We start from the raw sequence: 20015 nt of genomic DNA, 5'->3' as shown, positions 1-20015 counted from the left end.
ATGTGAATGACGTAGAAGTATTGCGCCGTTGGTGATTACGGAAGAACCAGGAGTGTGGCGTGACCATGGTGAGAGAAGAGGGTCCAAGAAGGGATGTTATCAGGCCACTTTTCGGGTGGAGAAGGAGGGAGTCAGACCGTGGCCAAATTTCTGACACATTGTCCTTGCATATTTTCATTCTGGTCTTAGCTCTTAAACTTCTCCGAGCGGTGCCTGTTATGCTTTACAGAGTGGGGAAGAGGGTCTGGGTATTTGAGGCAAGAAGGGAAGGCAATGGACAAGAGAAAAGAAGAGACTTTAAAAGATGCCATATGTTTCCAACTCTTTTAATTCTAAAATTTCTGTTTCAAGGGGAAGCAAAAGAAAACAAGGAAGTATGCGACCATGAAGCGAATGCTTAGTCTCAGAGATCAGAGGCTGTGAGTATCTGGAATTAACTGCCCAAGGATAGTCTAATAAGAGTCTAGAGAGGATAAGTAGTAAAAATTTTTGTTACTATTTTGTTTTTTCCTTATAATATTGTATCTTCGATTTATATAACATGAGATAACCAGTGTTTAACAGTAATTTAGCTGCTGAGCGCTCACACTGGGAAAGGCTATGGGAATTAAACTTTTTTTTTTTTTTTAATTTTTTTTTTTTTTTTTTTTTTTTTTGAGACGGAGTCTCACGCTGTTGCCCAGGCTGGAGTGCAGTGGCGCGATCTCGGCTCACTGCAAGCTCCGCCTCCCGGGTTCCCGCCATTCTCCTGCCTCAGCCTCCTGAGTAGCTGGGACTACAGGCGCCCGCCACCGCGCCCGGCCAATTTTTTGTATTTTTAGTAGAGACGGGGTTTCACTGTGGTCTCGATCTCCTGACCTTGTGATCCGCCCACCTCGGCCTCCCAAAGTGCTGGGATTACAGGCTTGAGCCACCGCGCCCGGCCAGAATTAAACATTTAAGTGTTCCCTTTTTCTACCGTTATATGCTTTGTCTGCCATATCGCATTTAAACCTCATGTCAGTTCGGTGAAGTCCGTATAATTCTCTTTAGGTTTTTACCATTACACTACTACATTCCCCTGGGGTGGGGTGGGGGGAGTGTTTCTTGTTGAAAGATGGCAAGGTTAGAGACCGTGTTTGTCTTGTGTCTCCAGTGCCTGGTACTCAAATATTTTTTGTCAGAGAAAATGGGAAAACTCCAAGATATCTCCATTTTATAAGTCTTACTAATATAAGAATCCAAATCACTGTGGAAGAAGAAAGTGAAGCGATATTCCCTAGTATGAAGAGGATCAAAGCAGTGTCCCTGCTTAAGTGTAGAATAAGCATAGCTATTAAATAAAGACTGATCTTCAGTGAGTTTAAGAGTCTCAGAAAGCCAGGCGCAGTGGCTCACGCCTGTAATCCCAGCACTTTGCGCGGCTGAGGCGAATGGATTACCTGAGGTGAGGAGTTCGAAAGCAGCCTGGCCAACATGGTGAAACCCCGTCTCCACTAAAAATACAAAAAAAAGTCTCAGAATAAGAGAGTGGTCGTTAAAACCTTCAGAATTATTCTTCTCAGCCTTTAGTGTGGATGTATTGTGTAATTTTTAGGAGTGACACTCCATTAATAATAATTTCTAGTTAGGGGTTAAGTTCTGTATATGTGTTTTTACATTTTGGCCCTTTATAAGAAGCATATGGGATAATACTTTCCCCCTACTGTTAAAGCATCTGGATCTTCAGAAGATAACTGTCACCCTTTTACCCATTGCTTGGAAGTGGATTTTGATCCTTGATATGAGAGATTGTAAGAAAGAAATATAGTATAATCAGCTTTTATTTACTCATTAACAATTCTTATGCGTTATTGGCATTACTGATTAATTCTGATACTTCCAGGTACTGTACTTTGCACTGGTTATTTGCTCAGAAAGAGTATGCTGATATTAACATGAAGAAGTCACAAAGTAGGATTTCTTCTGTAGACCAAAAAAAATGGAACTTTAGATTTTTGAGATTTTAACTGCTGTGGTTTTTCTTCTCCCTTGGATATAATTTACTTTTTTCTTCCTAGTAAAGAAAAGGATAGATTAAAACCTAAAAAGAAAGAAAAGAAGGATCCCAGTGCGTTAAAGGAAAGAGAAGTGTGAGTAATCAAACATTTGAAGTTCTCCTTTAAAACCATAGACCGCTTAGAAATCCAGGCTTTCCCTGAGCTGGTTTGCTAACTTATTTGTTAGTAAGTCTACCACAACTATGTAGATGAAAGTGATATTGATGAGCATGTATCAATTCCAGTGGTTTGAAGGTTTTTGGATTTTATGGAGCAGTAAAATTTCCCCTAAAATCCAGGAGATATTATCGAGGATTATCAACTTTTTCTTTGCCAGGGATCTTTTAAGAGACATAATTGCCGTTGTTTAACACACTAGCATTTCATAAAAGAGAGACTGTATCACCAAAAGATATTTAAAATATATTTTCAGAATAAAGATATGTATATAGAGATATAAAACCTTTATATAAAGATATAAAGGTATTTCATTCCTTTTGAGTAAATACATTTAACTTTATGAAAACTTTACCACATTTTCCTTGTTTTTCTAATTTTGCCCTGGATTGGTAATGGATATATCATCACAGGTAGATACTGGTCCATGGCCTAGCATTTGGAATCACTGTCATATTCAACCCAGACAACTTGGGCTAGGTGTGATACAGATCCTGCTGTAGTGTATAATCCTAACACTAGACAAACTGTTCTCTATCACATTCCATAACAACAGTTTTAGAATCCTATAAGAATGACAAATGTGTTGGAGTATCATTCTAATCATACCTGTATTCTACCTCCCTGTGCCCATGGCAACTCTACTCTTGCTGGAGGAAGAGCTGGAATGGATAATTGCTTTTTTTGTTTGTTTGTTTTTGATAATTGCTTTTTAAAAGTTGGTGACAAAAGTTGCCAGGGGAGCTGAGATTAAGATAATGATGTTACTTTCTTCGTTGCCTTCCTTTTTAGGATTTATTTCCAATGAACATGTACAAAAGAGTTTACAGCAAACAGTCCCAAGCAGAGAGTTCTATTTTGTTTTTTGTTAATACTAGGGTATCAATGTAAGTTTTACTTTGTTCTTGTTTTCTTTTTCCTTCAGTCCCCAACACCCTTCCTGCTTATTTTTCCAATATAATACACAGCTGGGCCCACCTTACCACATCCTTGTTGATACCAACTTTATCAACTTTTCCATAAAAGCCAAACTGGACTTAGTGCAGTCAATGATGGACTGTCTGTATGCCAAGTGTGAGTATCATACTTTTATGTTTCCGTGACATTTGTACAGAATAATTATATTTATACAAATACATGAAAAGAGGGAGAGGCCGGGCGCGGTGGCTCATGCCTGTAATCCCAGCACTTTGGGAGGCCGAGGCGGGCAGATCACGAGGTCAGGAGATTGAGACCATCCTGGCTAACACGGTGAAACCCCGTCTCTACTAAAAATACAAAAAAAATTAGCCGGGCGCGGTGGCGGGCGCCTGTAGTCCCAGCTACTCAGGAGGCAGAGGCAGGAGAATGGCGTGAACCCGGGAAGCGGAGCTTGCAGTGAGCCGAGATTGTGCCACTGCATTCCAGCCTAGATGACAAAGCGAGACTCTGTCTCAAAAAAAAAAAGAAAGAAAAGAGGGAGATGGGGTTCTGATTAACTGAATTGCTGGCCATTTAATTTATAGTGGTCACCATAGCAATGACCATGTTTAATGAATTGAAGTATAATGCAAACTCGACTGGAAAAAATTAAACTTTCACAATTCAGAAAACACTTAGAATGCTTCGAGTATCATTATGGACATCAATTTTGAACATAGAGGAATTTTCTGTTTTCAAATTCTAGATTTTAAAATTCTGGATAAATATTCTTTTATGTTAACAAGGATATGTTGTCCCTTCTGCCCCAGTGTTGAAACACTAAATACGATATTCTGCCATTTATGATCACAGCCCTAGAAGTTAGATAGATGGTCAATTCCTAAGTTTATTCAGTTTGGTATTTATTTGTAGTACAGAGGATCTGAGGTAGTTTGTTTATACCTAGGTATGTAATTTACCATTAATAGATTTCCCTTGTGTATTTATATATCCCCTCCTTTAAATGATCTTCCTTCACTACCATGAAGAGGAAAAAGAAAACTAAGGCCATGTATGAGGCCTATCATAGTAAGATCTGTCCCATTTGTAGCAGGTTTATATTTATATATTTTTTAGTCACCCGGTTAGAGGTACAAATGAAAATTAGACTTAAACTTTGCCGTAGAGGAAAAATTATTGAAATCAAAGGGAAAAATTTGTACCTCCCTTTTTAAGTTTTAAAGGCTGCTATATAATGAACAACAGTTACAGAGTGATAGAAATGTACATGTTGTTTACTGATTTATTATAATGAGCAAGGTGAGAAGATGGGGGTAAGGAATGTGTGAAGGAGGTATGAAAGCAGATTCTTTAGATGCCTAAAATTAGTTAAGAATGGCTCCCGCCAGGCGCAGTGGCTCACACCTGTAATCCTAGCACTCGCGGTAGCTCACGCCTGTAATGCCAGCACTTTGGGAGGCCAAAGCAGGTGGATCGTGAAGTCGAGATCGAGACCATCCTGGCCAACAAGGTGAAACCTCATCTCTCCTAAAAATACAAATATCAGCTGGATGTGGTTGTGCGTGCCTGTAGTCCCAGCTACTTGGGAGGCTGAGGCAGAAGAATTGCTAGAACCTGGGAGGTGGAGGTTGCAGTAAGCCGAGATCGCACCACTGCACTCCAGCCTGGCGACGGAGAGAGACTCCGTCTAAAAAACAAAAAAGAGAATGGCTGCATACATTTATTAGCTATATATATTAAGATGTGAAGGTAGCCACCAGATGAGAAAAAAATGGAGCTAATGGAATAAAATAGTCTTCTCTACAGATCAGAATTGATTGGGTAGGAATGGTCAGGGGACCATTGTTTTTTCATATAGGCCTTTCTGTATTATTTTTTAAAGCTATATACATATACTTTTTAAATAAATCTTTTAGAAATAATCTAAAGTTGAGGTGCTACCAGGCCTGTAAGAATGAGGCTTGGGTAACCCTGTATGGGGGAAGACACTAAACTTGGTAGTCTCTTTGTATTTCCCATGGTATTTCTAATTGAGCTGCTTTTCCAGGAGTGCTGTGACCTACTTATCAATGAAACGGATAGAGGGTCAAAGCATGGCCCTTTGCTTCCTTGGTGAATTGCTTCCTTGACTCTATACCTCCACCAGTAATATCTAGATGGTGACTGTTAGAGCTTTCGTCAGGATCGCTTTAGTCTTATGGTTAGGCTTTCTTTAAATATGTATACTCTTTTTTTTTTGAGACAGTCTCACTCTGTCACCCAGGCTGGAGTGCAGTGGCATGATCTCAGCTCACTGCGACGTCTGCCTCCCAGGTTCAAGCAATTCTCCTGCCTCAGCCACCCGAGTAGCTAGGACATGCCACCATGCCTATCTAATTTTTGTATTTTTAGTAGAGATGGGTTTCACCATATTGGTCAGGCTGGTACACCCACCTTGGCCTCCCAAAGTGTTGGGATTGCAGGCGTGAGCCACCGTGCCTGGCCTTGCTTGCCCTTATACTTAAAGGAAGGCCTTTATCTTCCTCTTACCTTGAAAAGGCCTTTTTGATCTTTTCATAGTTCCTGGTCTCTTCCATTTCCACTTTATAGTCCCAACAAGGAAGGATAATTTGTTTCCCATCAGCTTTCTCTTCTGCCTGTGAATCCTGAGGCTGTTACTTTCCCTTTCCTTATAGTGGTTTTCCTGAGCCTGCTTCCCGACTTCAGTTGCAAGCCTTTGCTTACTTCACTGCTACATGGCTCTGAAATTGGTCCTCTTAAAGAACACATTGCCTTTTTTCATGATCTCAGTATTAAAATATATACATATATTTTGAGACGAAGTTTCACTCTGTGGCCTAGGCTGGAGTACAGTGGCGTGATCTCTGCTCACTGCAACCTCTGCCTCCCAGGTTCAAGTGATTCTCCTGCCTCAGCCTCCCGAGTAGCTGGGATTATAGGTGTGTGCTGCCATACCCAGCTAATTTTTGTGTAAAGTAGAGACAGAGTTTCTCTATGTTGGCCAGGCTAGTATCGAACTCCTGAGCTCAAGCATTCTGCCCACCTCGGCCTCCCAAAGTGCAGGGATTATAGGCATGAGCCACCACACCTGGCCAATATTAATGTACTTCTAAAAAATTCTAGCATAAAAAATTAAAGTTGAAGCCTGGGCAACATAGCGAGACCCCATGTCTACACAAAATTTAAAAATTAGCCAGGAGGCCGAGTGTGGTGGCTCACACCTGTAATCCTAGCACTTTGGGAAGCCGAGGCAGGCAGATCACCTGAGATCAGGAGTTCGAGACCAGTCTGGCCAACAGACTGGCCAGTGGTGAAACGCCACCTCTACTAAAAATACAAAAATCAGCCAGGCACAGTGGCATGTGCCTATAATTCCAGCTACCTGGGAGGCTGAGGTAGGAGAATTGCTGGAACCTGGGATGCAGAGGCCTCAGTGAGCTGAGATCGTGCCACTGCACTCCAGCCTGGGTGACAGAGCGAGACTCTGTCTCAAAAAAAAAAAAAAAAGAAAGCCAGGCATGGTGGCATGCACCTGTGGTCCTAGCTACAGATGTTGAGGTGGGAGGATCACTTGAGCCTGGGAGGCCGAGGCTACAGTGAATTGTGATTATGCCACTACACTCCAGCCCAGTCAACAGAGTGAGACCCTGTCTTTGAAAAAAAAAAAAAAAAAAAGAAGAAGAAGAAAAGAAAGTTGGGATGGGCAAGATCCTTCACACCTGTAGTCCCTGCAGGTTGGGAGGCCGAGGTGGGAGGAATTCTGGGCTTGAACTCAGGAGTTCAAGACCAGCCCAGGCAACATGGTGTGATTGCATCTGTACAAAAAAACTTTATCAGGCCAGGCATAGTGGCTCATGCCTGTAATCCCACCACTTTGGGAGGCCAAGGTGGGTGGATCGCTTGAGCCCAGGAGTTTGAGACCAGCCTGGGCAACATGGCAAAACCCTGTCTCTACCAAAAGAAACCACAAAAATTAGCTGAGCGTGGTGAAGCATGTCTATGGTCCCAGCTGCTTGGGAGGCTGAGGTGGGAGGATCACTTGAGCCTGGGAGGTCGAGGCTGCACTGAGCCATGTCCATGTCACTGCCCTCCAGCCTGGGTGACAGAAAAAGAACCTGTCTCAAAACGGAGTGGAGGAAGAAAGTTGCTTATAATGCATTTCCTCAAAGGGGCAATTACAAAAAGTCATAAATAACTGTGGGAGAGGGAGGGTTAATTTTATTTATTGATGAAAATGGCCTGTAATCCCAGCACTTTGGGAGGCCGAGGCACGCGGACTACCTGAGGTCTGGAGTTCAAGACCAGCGTGGCCAACATGGCAAAACTCTCTCTCTACTCCAAAAAAAATTAGCCAGGCATGGTGGCAGGCCCCTATAATTCCAGCTACTCAGGAGGCTGATGCAGGAAAATTACTTGAACCCCAGAGGCAGAAATTTCAGTGAGCCAAGATCGTACCATTGCACTGCAGCCCAGGCAGCAAGAGCGAAACTCCATCTCAAAAAAGAAAATGAATCATATATTATTTTTTTCTTTATAAAACAGATTTACTGAAATATAATGATTCCCTTTACAACTATACAGTTCATCCCTTTAAAGTGTACAGTTCAGTGATTTCTAGTTGTGCATCATCCATCACCATAGTCAATTTTAGAACTTCCATTATCCCGGGAAGAAACCTGGAGACCCTTAGCCATCACCCTGCAACCCTCACCATTCTCTCTATTTCTAGGCAACCACTAATCTACTTTCTGTTGCTATAAATTTCCCTATTCTGGACATTTAATAAAAATAGAATCTTAAAATATTTGGTCCTCTTTCATTTAGCATACTATTTTCAAGGATCATTTATATTACAGCTTGTATCAGTGCTTCATTTCTTTTTATTACTGAATAACATTCCACTATATGGATAGATCACATTTTAATCATTTCTACTTGCTGCTTACATTGAACTATATATTTTGAATATTTTTCCATGGCATGTATACATAAATGGGCCTCATTCTTTTATTTTGAGTCGGGGTCTTGCTCTGTCAACCAGGCTGGAATACACTGGTCTGAGCCAATAGCTCACGGCAGCCTCAACCTCCAGGTCTCAAGTGATCCTCCAGCCACAGTCTCCCAAGTAGCTGAGACTGGAAAGAGCCACTATGCCTATTTTATGCCTGGCTATTTTATTTATTTATGTTTTGTAGAAACAAGGTATCAATCATGTTGCTCAAGGTTTTTTTTTAAAGACAGGGTCTTAACTCTGTCACCCAGGCTGGAGTACAGTGGTGTGATCTCAGCTCACTACAGCCTTTGCTTCCTGGATTCAAGCAATTCTCATGCCTCAGCCTCCCACTAGCCGGGATTGCAGGTGTGTACCACCACACCCACCTAATTTATTTATTTATTTATTTATTTTTTGTGGCAGAGCCTCACTCTGTCACCCGGGCTGGAGTGCAGTGGCGCAATCTCGGCTCACTGCAACCTCCGCCTCCAGGCTTCAAGTGATTCTCCTGCCTCAGCTTCCCAAGTAGCTGGGATTACAGGCATGCGCCGCCATTTTGTATTTTTAGTAGAGACGGGGTTTCACCATGTTGACCAGACTGGCCTCGAACTCCTGACCTCAGGTGACCCGCTCGCCTCAGTCTTCCAAAGTGCTGGGATTACAGACGTGAGCCACTGTGCCCAGCCCTAATTTTTATATTTTTAGTAGAGATGGGGTTTTGCCGTGTTGGCCAGGAATTCTTTTTTAGAGTCACATATGGCCGGGCACGATGGCTCACGCCTATAATCCCAGCATTTTGGGAGTTCAAGGCAGGTGGATTGCTTCAGGTCAGGAGTTCAAAACCAGCCTGACCAACACGGTGAAACCCCGTCTCTACTAAAACTACAAAAATTAATTGGGTGTGGTGGAGGGCGCCTGTAATCCCAGCTACTCGGGAGGCTGAGGCAGGAGAATCGCTTGAACCTGGGAGGCAGAGATCACGCCACTGGACTCCAGCCTGGGCAACAAAACGAGACTTGAGACTTCCTCTCAAAACAAAATAAAAAATGAATAAAGTTACATACTATAATCGCTTCTCAGCCTTTTGGCTAAGATCAAGTGTAAAGTTACATACTATTCTATTGTTTAAATATATAATTTTTTAAACCCAGTATCTTATTAGGTATTTGGATTATTTCCAGGTTCTACCCAATTAACAAGTCTATAGTAAATATCCTTATGAATATGTCTCCGTAAGAGTGTATTTCTTTAGGATACATTGTCTAGAAGCTGTATTATATATCAAGGGATTTGTGTATTTTTAATAGGTATTGCAAATTTGCCCTCAAATAGTTATACTAATGTATATACCTACAAACTTAGCATGAGAATACTTGTTTCCTCAATATTGGGTATTTTCTTTTTTCTTTTCTTTTTTTTTTTTTTTGAGATGGAGTTTCGCTCTTGACACTCAGGCTAGAGTGCAATGGCATGATCTTGGCTCATTGCAACCTCCATCTCCTGGGTTCAACTGATTCTCCTGCCTCAGCCTCCCAAGTAACTGGGATTACAGGTGCCCAACACCATGCCCAGCTATATTTTTTATTTTTAGTAGAGATGGGTTTCACTGTGTTGGCCAGGCTGGTCTCGAACTCCTGACCTCAGGTGATCTGCCTGCCTCAGCCTCCCAAAGTGCTGGGATTATAGACGTGAGCCACTATGCCTGGCCAATATTGGGTATTTTCATCTGTTTAATCTTTGCCACTCTTCTAGGTGCCACTCTTCCCAGTCTTTGGCCCAACAGACTCAGTTCAAATGTTGGCTTTACCATTTGCTATCTATTTAGTTAACTTCTTTGTGTCTCAGGTTCCTCACTTCTAAAATAGGGATGATGATTTTTTTTTAACTTATTATATGGCTTTCTTTTTATGTGATCAGATTTACATTATCTGGCTATTTCATGGCTTCTTGTGGTTCACACTTAAATTTGATTTCATCTAAGCCAGGCACAGTAGCTCATGCCTGTAATCCCAGCACTTTGGGAGCCCAAGACAGGAGGAGTGATTAATCCCAGGAGTTCAAGACAGCCTGGGCAACATGGCAAAGCCCCATCTCTACAAAAAAAAAAAAAAAAAAAAGGTTTTTTTTTAATTAGCTGGTCATAGTGGTGTGTACCTGTGGTCCTAGCTACTTGGGAGGCTGAGGTGGGAGGATCATTAGAACCCAGGAGGATCACTAGAAACCAGGAGGTCGAGGCTGCAGTAAGCTGAGATTGTGCCACTGCACTCCAACCTGGGCAACAGAGCAAGACTCTGTCTCAAAAAAATAAAATAAATAATTTTTTTCCCATCAGAAACTTACATTAATATGAAAATAATGATGGAGTTCAGCTTAGTTTTTTTTTCCCCAGATATGTTTATAACAGGGAATCTGCGATTTGGGGTTGGGACAGTCTTAGTTTCTTAGGGATTTCTTTTTTTTTTTTTTTGAGACGGAGTCTCGCTCCGTCGCCCAGGCTGGAGTGCACTGGCGCGATCTCGGCTCACTGCAAGCTCCGCCTCCAGGGTTCATGCCATTCTCCTGCCTCAGCCTCCCAAGTAGTTGGGACTACAGGTGCCCGCCGCCACGCCCGGCTAATTTTTTGCATTTTTAGTAGAGATGGGGTTTTACCGTGTTAGCCAGGATGGTCTCAATCTCCTGACCTCGTGATCCACCCGCCTCGGCCTCCCGAAGTGCTGGGATTACAGGCGTGAGCCACCGCGCCCGGCCGTGTCCTGCGTCTTTAAAACTCTGAGCTGGGATATAATTCAGGGATAATTTCTTTACAAGTTCTGTCCTTAATGTGAATTTTTTTCCCTGGCAGGTATCCCTTGTATAACTGACTGTGTAATGGCTGAAATTGAGAAATTGGGGCAGAAGTATCGAGTGGCTCTAAGGTAGGAAGGAGGTAGACTAGATCTGTTCTAGATTGGTATACTGAAGATTCATCTGTTTGCTGTTTAAAGATTTCTTGGCCAGTTAGTTTAAGTGAAAATCGTGTAAAACTATCATTTTTGGGGAAGTTGTTTTGGTCTTTCTCTCACACAAAAATAAGTTCCAGTTAGAGTAAGTATCTAAACTTTTAATAGAAAATACAGAGAATATCTTGGCCATGTTCAGTGGCCTGTAATCCCAGTACTTTGGGAGGCCGAGGCAGGCGGATCACCTGAGGTCAGGAGTTTGAGACCAGCCCGACCAACATGGAGAAACCCTATCTCTTCTAAAAATACAAAATTAGTCGGTCGTGGTGGCGGGTGCCTGTAATCCCAGCTACTGGGGAGGCTGAAGCAGGAGAATCGCTTGAACCCAGTAGGCGGAGGTTGCATGAGCCTAGATTGTGCCATTGCACTCCAGCCTGGGCAACAAGAGCAAAACTGTCTCAAAAAAAAAAGAGTATCTTAATGAGATTGAATATTTGTGTATAGCAAAACTTATCATTAACAAAGTAAACAGACATACATAATCAACAAAGGGCTTATTTTCAAAATGCATAAAGAACTTCACATCCATAAGAAAAACACAATTCTTAAATTCACAATGAGTTGTCATTTAATGCCCATTAGATTGGCTAAAATTTTTTAATGAGCTTGACAATGCCGAGAATAGTTAAGGCCGTGAAGCAATAGAAATTCTCATACTTAACTACTAAGGGTATAATAAATTGGTCATCACTTTGGAGAGCAATTTGACAATATCTGGTAAAATCCAGGTTGTTCATACTCTTAACAACACAGTCTTTTAACCTGGAGATCACAGTCTGTAGGTAATTATATTAGTTTAAAGGATCACGATGCATGGTGGGTTTGGGGGTTTTTTTGTGTTTGTTTTGTTTTGTTTTTGTTTTGTTTTGTTTTTGAAGCAAAGTATTGCTCTGTCACCCAGGCTGGAGTGCAGTGGCACAATCAGGGCTCACTGCAGCCTCGACCTCCTGGGCTTAAGCAGTCGTCCTGCCTCAGCACCCTCAAGTAGCTGGGACTACAGGCATGCAACACCTTACATGGCCAGTTTTTTAAAATTTCGGTAGAGACGAGGTCTCACCATGTTGCCCAGACTAGTCTTAAAGTTGTGGGCTCAAGTGATCCTCCCACCTTGGCCTCTCAAAGTGCTGGGATTATAGGCATAAGCCACCACGCCCGACCCCTGAGTATATTTTTTAGTGTAATAGAAGAAACTATAGGCTGGGCATGGTGGCTCATGACTGTAATCCCAACACCTTGGGAGGCTGAGGCGAACAGATTGTTTGAGCCCAGGATTTCCAGTCCAGCCTGGGCATCATGGTGAAACCCTGTCTCTACAAAAAGTAAAAAAATTAACCAGGCGTGGTGGCACACACCTGTAGTCTCAGCTACTCGGGAGGCTGAGGTGGGAAGATTGCTTGAGCCCAGGAGGCAGAGGTAGCAGTGAGCTGAGATGGTACCACTGCACTTTGAGACTCTGTCTCAAAAAAAAAAAAAAGAAAGAAATTATAAAATATTAGTATGAATATGTAGAAAAAATTGGGTACTACGTCACAAAAGTTTTTTTGCTGTTATATGTGTGTATATGTATATGTGTGCATACTGTATGCTAGATAAAATCTAATGCTATGGGTTCTGGTAAAAAAAAAGAAAAGAAAAAAAGATTGCTATAGAGAAGTTCACCTACTATTGGCATCTTTTTATGTATGTAATAGCAAAAAATTGCAGGCAGCCAAAAGAAATGACTTTTCTTAAGCCATTAAGAAAATAAAGGATGGCCAGGCATGGTGGCTCATGCCTGTAATCCCAGCACTTTGGGAGGCCGAGGCAGGCAGATCATTTGAGATCAGGAGTGATCCTGAACATGGTGAAACCCTATCTCTACTAAAATACAAAAATTAGCCAGGCATGGTGGCGGGCGCCTGTAATCCCAGCTACTCTGGAGGCTGAGGCAGGAGAATCATTTGAACCCAGGAGGCGGAGGTTTCAGTGAGCCAAGGTCGTGCCACTGTACTCCAGCCTGGGCTACAGAGCAAGACTCTGTCTCAAAAAAAAAAAAAAAATAGGACTGGGTACAGAGGCTGATGTATAATCCCAACACTTTGTGAGGCCAAGTGGGGAGGATTGGTTGAGCCCAGGAGTTTAAGACCAGCCTGGCCAACATAATGAGACCCTGGCTCTACAAATTTTAAAAAATTAGCCAGGCGTGGTGGCATATGCCTGTAGTCATAGCTACTGTGGCGGTTGAGCCAAGAGAATTGCTTGAGCCCAGGAGTTCGAGGTTGCAGTGAGCTATGATCACACCACTCCACTCCAGCCCCAAAAACAAAGTGAGACCTTGTCTCTTTAAAAAAGAAAGAAAAGAATAGGTAAGCTGTGGAATGCTTGTTAATAAAATACTATACAAGAGTGAAGATGAGTGAACTAGAGTTATGTGTCAATATGGATAAATCTCAAAAACAATATAAAATATATTAAAAAAAGCAGCAGTCAGGCACTGTGGCTCACTCCTGTAATCCCAGCAGTATTGGGAGCCCGAAGCGGGAGGATTCTTTGAGCCCAGGAATTTGAGACCAGCCTGGGCAACATAGTGAGACCCAATGTCTATGAAACATTTTCAAATTAGCTAGGCATGGTGGCAGGTACTTGTATTCCTAGCTACTTGGGAGGCTGAGGTAGAAGGATTGTTTGAGCCAGGGAGGTTTGAGATCATACCACTGCACTCTAGCCTGGGAGACAGCGAGACCCTGTCTTAAAAAAAAGAAAAAGAGCAATGCTGAGCACTGTTACACACACCTCTAGTTCCAGTTACTTGGGAAGCTGAGGCAGAAGGATCACCTGAGCCTAGGAGTTTCAAGCCAGCCTAGACCACAAGACTGCAGTCCCTTAAAAAAATTTAAAAAAAATTTTTAAAAGGCAAGAACATATGTGGAGTACACCATTTATCTAAAGTCTAAAAACATGCAAACCAATTCTGCATTGTTTATAGATATGTGTATATGCTTTTTTTTTTTTTTTTTTTTTTTTTAAAAACACATTCTCACTCTGTCACCCAGGCTGGAGTGCAGTGATGCTATCACACAGCTCACTACAGCCTTAACCTCTCTGGCTCAAGTGATCCTCCTGCTTCGGCTTCCCAAGTAGCTGGGACTACAGGTGCATACCACTATGCATGTCTGAATTTTTTTTTTTCCTTTTGCGTGGCTAATTTTTTAAAAATTTGCTTGGTAGAGGCCGGGCATGGTGGTTCATGCCTGTAATCCTGGCACTTAGGAAGGCTGTGGTGGGCGGATCACCTGAGACTAGGAGTTCAAGACCAGCCTGACCAATGTGGTGAAACCTCATCTCTGCTAAAAACACAAAAATTAGCTGGGCATAGTGGCAGGCACCTATAATCCCAGCTACTAGGGATGCTGAGGCAGGAGAATTGCTTGAGCCTAGGAGGCAGAGGCTGCAGTGAGCCAAGATCATGCCACTGCACTCCAGCCTAGGCAACAGAGCAAGACTCTATCTCAAAAAGGCTGGACATGGTGGCTCACGCCTGTAATCCCAGCACTTTGGAGGCTGAGGTAGGCAGATCATCTGAGGTCAGGAGTTCCAGAGCAGCTTGGCTAACATGCCCATAATCCCAGCTACTCAGGAGGCTGAAGCGGGAGAATCGCTTGAACCTGGGAGGCAGAGGTTGCAGTGAGCTAGGATCGTGCCACTGCACTCCAGTCTGGGTGACAGAGTGAGACTCCATCTCTGGGAAAAAAAAATTTTTTTTGGTAGAGATAGGGTCTCACTATGTTGCCCAGCTGGTCTCAAACTCCTGGTCTCAAGTGATCTTCCTGCTTTGGCCTCCCAGAGTGCTGGGATTATAGTCATGATCCTCCACACCCAGCCTGGCAATTTTTAAAACAATAAAAACAAGGAATGAGAGGGGAGAAAATAGAGGCACCAAGTGGAAACACTAAGTTTGGCTGTCAAGAGATGCAGAAATGGGGTGTTAGCTGGAGGGGGGTATAGGTAAAAATATTATTTTTCTTTTTTTAAGACAGAATATACGACAGCATGTTAGTATGTCTGGGAAAGAGCTAGTAGAGAGGAGACAAGTGATTTCAGGAGTAAAGAGATAACCGAAAGAGCATAGTCTAGACTGTTGCCCACCTAGTTTGTCAGCAACCAGTCCATCCTCCCTCTAGCATATCCTCCCCAGCACAGCCTGCTTAGTTTTTCCAAGACAGAGCTTTGTTCTTACCACTTTGTCCCCCAGAAATCTTTAATGACTCCTCATTACCTGTGTCATCACACTTCTCAGCCTAGCACTGGAGACTCTTTCTAGCCCCATTTCATTCTTCTCTCCACAAACACTCTTCCCCCCGCCAGAAAGATGTGTTTACTCTTCCCCAAACACCAAGAAACCATTTTACAGTTGTCTGGTGTCCTATTTGGTACCCTCACATTGCTTGGCACATTCTTTAATCTTATTTCACCCCATGTCATTTTTTTCTAAATATTCCCAACCCACATTGACCTAGCACTGAACTACTGCAATATGGAGGAGTATTTGTGTTGTACTTGATACATATGTGCTGTCTTGTATTTTTCTTCATTTCGGTAACTCATCATCATTGTTAATAGAAAGAGCATGGCTCTCAGAGTCACACAGAGTTGGGGTTTTTCTTTTTCAAATATGTATGGAAATAATACATGTTTGAATGATTTATGGCAAACAATATAAGCATATACATATAGTAAAAGGTAAAAGTCTGCCTCTACATTCATACTTTGTCCATTCTAATACTCCAAGAGTGACAACTAAGAAAGGTTAATATATTTTTCCAGATCTTTTTCTGTGCAAATGCAAATCTAGATAAAGAGTATTGGAAAGAAGGATTTGTATTTTATTAAATTTTATATATATATGCACATGCGTATGCCCTGCTTTGTTATTCAACAATTTAGCGTAGGTCCTTCCACATTGGTACGTACAGCTGTACCTCATTTTTTTTTAATAGGATAAGGGCACCAAAATATGTTTAACTTTTACCTTTCTAATGGATATTTTGATTTTTTTCACTTACTGTAAACTGCTGAGGGATCATCCTTGTGCCTATATTCTTGTTCATTTGTGTGTAAGACAGCTTCTTAAAAGTGTAATGGTTAGGTTAAAATGGGTTTTGTTTTTGAATCCTGGCTTTTCCCAGCTGTATAGCTTTGAATAAAGTAATTTAATCTCTCTAAGCCTGCTTCCTCGTCTGTAGAATAGATATATAATAACTCAGAATTTTGTGATGATTAAATGATCGAAAGCACACCAGCTGTCAGGCAGGAAGCCTTCATTCCCTGCCCCGTGAATTGTCTTTCCAGTGAGAGGATAAAGTTCAGGAGAGTAGTGCCTTAAAATCTCTGCGTAGATCATGTTACTTTTATTGCACTGATTAAAACTCAGAAAGTTATCCAGTTGATTGAACGTTTTCTTTAATCCACCTACAGGATCGCCAAGGATCCAAGATTTGAACGATTACCATGTACACACAAAGGGACTTATGCAGATGACTGCTTAGTACAGAGAGTAACTCAGGTATTATCAGTTCATAACTGTTTACTTTGTGCTTTAAAAAAACAATGTAAACTATTGTCTCCTGAATGTTCATGGTCAGTAAAGCATCTAGGAATATACATTGTGGTTTTAAAAAAAAATGGCATAGCATTCCTTCATAAAAAGTATAGGTGTCTTCATTTACTTGAGAAAGTGGATTGAAAATGTATACTCTAACCATAATGGAAAGAGTACAGGCTTGGGGAGGAGACACGGGTTTCACATCTCAGCACCTGCATTTACTGGCTATGTGATTTGGGACATTTAACTGATTCTTTATCTCACAAATCTCTGTAAAATGATTTTAAGTGAGTTAATGTGGAACCCATTTACTTTTGAGGTAGGAATTTTGTTTCTCTTCATGATGCCTAATCCAAAAGTGCTTCTTAGTTATGTCTGAGAATCTCCCAAGGTGCTATTTCACACATACCCTAGAATAAGTACGTTTTTAATTCCTTCATTAAGCACCACAAGGACTTCTGCTACTGAGTGCTTTTATAAGGGCCTCTCTTTGCTGATGATAATCTTCATCTGCTGACCACAGAGCCATCCCTTTAGTCACTTCAACCCATAGGTGGGGCCAGTATTTCCCACAGCACAGCTGACACCACTCTGCCACTTTATATAAAACTCAGTAGGAGAGTCAGACATGACAGAAATGAAGCTTCCTACAAAATAGCTTTCACCTGACAGCTAAATGTTACTGCTTTTATAACTGCTAGGCTCTAGTTTCAGGCCCTGAAAATCCTATTTAGGCTTCCTGTTTCGGGGGTAGCCTACCTCTAACATCAGTAGGCCCAGAGCACACCCAAGCCCCAAGATCTAGGGAAAGGAGGGAGCTATGGCCTCCAAATTAAGGCACTTTTTATCTCCATGGAGTTCCTTGGAGCATTTTCCCAAAACTAAAGAATTGTCTGCCCCAAGCGTGAAAGTCCCTTTCATTTATGAGCAGAAAACAGTTTGCAGCTTGTGAATGCTTTTCAACCTTCTCCTCCTCAAGATTCTTAATGCTGCATTCAGCCCAGGCAACTTGTTTATTTTATATAACAAGATTAAGAGCTCCTAGATCATAGTAGCTACTCAACAAATTGTTACAGCCTGCCCTTCGCTACTTACTGTGAAAATGAACTATTCTTAGATTAGTCAGTGGTTGTGCCATTATCCAGTAGTCACTAAGCGTGCTCAATGACCTCAGTGTGAACATCACTCCATGTCTCTTACAGCATAAGTGTTACATTGTGGCCACAGTTGACCGGGACCTTAAAAGAAGAATCCGTAAGATTCCTGGAGTTCCTATTATGTACATTTCTAACCACAGGTGAGAGATTTCTTTTGGGGAAGGGAATAGAAATATATAATTGATATCAATTGAAAATGAGGACAAGTGATAAGGTTATAAAGGATTTGAAAGAAATTGTGTCAAATGTTTACATAGTTATGTTTGAAAAAATGAGACAAAGCAAGAGCTAGGGCAAAAGAGAGAGGATTTAAGGAATGAGGCAAACATTTAAATTGTTAGAATAAGATTACTGGAAGAAATATATGTATTGTTTTAAACAAAAGCGGTAATTTAAATCAAGCTAATCTTTTTGGCCAGAAATACCTATTTTGAAAGATTTTTTTTTTATTAACACCTCATCTGAGAAATGGAAAGCTTTTTTAAAAAAAAAAAAAAAAGCTATTATCCTTCTTGGCTATTTTATGTCAGTCCTCAGACTTATTTTCCAGCTTTTCAGCTTGGGGAGAGCACAATGTGGTAGGAAATCTATGGACTAAGAAGTTGGACTTACTGATCTCAGATCCTCAGTTCCCCTCTTGCTGACTTGTGTGACTTTGAAAAAATAATCATATTGTATTATAGTCAGCATTTTGCTGTGAATCATTCATTATGATGCTCCCCTAAATTGTTCCCACTGACAAAAAGGATTCAGAGCGGGGGTGAGAGTATTGCAGTCTGTAAAGGCTGGGTTTTTAGATGGGTTCTCTTCCCATCTTTCTTACCAGTGTTAATTTTTTTTCCTGGTCAGATACAACATCGAACGGATGCCAGATGATTATGGAGCCCCTCGATTCTAATTCTTATAAGACACAATTCCTCTGCCTTTCTTCAACCAGCTTTCTCTTGTTGCCAGTTCATTACACGAAATGTAGCGGGATTTTTAAGGAATCAGAGAGACCGATGGAGTTCAGGAAGATATTTATTATTTAGGTGCACTGGACCAGTTGGATTAACATCCAAAGGACTGAGCCCTGAACAAAGAGTTAAGTTACCTTTTAAGCATTTTGTGGGGCGGCGGGGCGGGATCTGTGCAGGGGGAAGCATATTATAGAAGTGAGAAAGACAATTAATTGAGACATGCATTACATCATTTCTTTCTTTTCAAGGAAAAACATGTTTTATGACTTGAGTTTATCTGTCTAGTTACCTTGCAGCCGCACAGCTAGAGAAACGGTATTTACAATGCCTGGGAAAGGAGGAGAGATAAGGCTCACTAGCCACAGAAAACAGGCAGTTAATTTTTAAAGGACTCCAGCTCTTTCTCTTTATCTCAGGGAATTGGGTTCTCTTACATACAACTGAGTTTCTGCTTACACATTTTTAAATTTCTTTTAATTCCTTTTCCAGTGCGATAGCATGAATTATTATTCTGTTGACCTATTAGCCCTATTATGAGCTGAGGGTAGTTAGATATGCTCACTCTTTTTTTTTTTTTTTTTTTTTCTTGAGACGAAGTTTTGCTCTGTCACCAGGCTGGAGTGCAGTGGCGCGATCTGGGCTCACTGCAACCCCTGCCTCCCAGGTTCAATTGATTCTCCTGCCTCAGCCTCCTGAGTAGCTGGGATTACAAGTACGTGCCACCATGCCCAACTAATTTTTTTTTTTTTTTATTAGAGACAAATACTTTCGTATTTTCAATACAGAAAAATATGCCTCAGCCTCCCAAAGTGCTGGAATTACAGGCGTGAGCCACCGTGCCTTGTCTGCTCACTTTCTGATGCTGCTTTTTTGTTGTTTGTTTGTATGTTTGTTTGTTTTGAGACGGAGTCTCGCTCTGTCACCAGGCTGGAGTGCAGTGGCGCGATCTCAGCTCACCGCAACCTCTGCCTCCCAGGTTCAAGCGATTCTCATGCCTCAGCCTGTGGAGTAGCTGGGACTACAGGTGCACGCCACCACGCCCAGCTAATTTTTGTATTTTTAGTAGAGACAGGGTTTCACCATGTGGGCCAGGATGGTCTTGGTCTCTTGACCTCATGATCCGCCCACCTCAGCCTCCCAAAGTGCTGGGATTACAGGCATGAGCCACTGTGCCTGGTCACTGATGCTGTTCTGAAATTGATATTTTGTC

General features: G+C 41.8%; 1 protein-coding gene across 3 annotated transcripts; it reads left to right on the top strand.

The window, feature by feature from the left end:
* FCF1 (FCF1 rRNA-processing protein) lies at positions 1-19560 on the top strand. Of its 3 annotated transcripts, XM_050798891.1 has the most exons (8): positions 1-68; positions 352-419; positions 2040-2111; positions 3121-3269; positions 10952-11024; positions 16563-16650; positions 17892-17986; positions 18696-19560. In XM_050798891.1, exons 1-8 carry the CDS (start codon positions 66-68, stop codon positions 18742-18744), a joined length of 597 nt encoding a protein of 198 aa, XP_050654848.1. In that variant the 5' UTR covers positions 1-65; the 3' UTR covers positions 18745-19560. The 3 variants fall into 3 exon arrangements, with proteins under 3 accessions (XP_050654848.1, XP_050654850.1, XP_050654849.1); XM_050798893.1 differs by lacking the exon at positions 2040-2111; XM_050798892.1 differs by having other exon boundaries at positions 43-419.
* Positions 19561-20015: the final 455 nt, after the last annotated feature.

The sequence above is a fragment of the Macaca thibetana genome, chromosome 7 (genome assembly GCF_024542745.1).
Source record: "Macaca thibetana thibetana isolate TM-01 chromosome 7, ASM2454274v1, whole genome shotgun sequence".
NCBI lineage: Eukaryota > Metazoa > Chordata > Mammalia > Primates > Cercopithecidae > Macaca > Macaca thibetana.
This window is presented reverse-complemented; position numbering and strand designations above follow the sequence as displayed.

Bases quoted from the DNA above. Each gene is read 5' to 3' on its own strand.
- FCF1 (XM_050798891.1), top strand. The intron at 3,270-10,951 runs GTGAGTATCATA...TTTCCCTGGCAG, and splicing joins GGACTGTCTGTATGCCAAGT to GTATCCCTTGTATAACTGAC. The intron at 11,025-16,562 runs GTAGGAAGGAGG...ATCCACCTACAG, and splicing joins AAGTATCGAGTGGCTCTAAG to GATCGCCAAGGATCCAAGAT.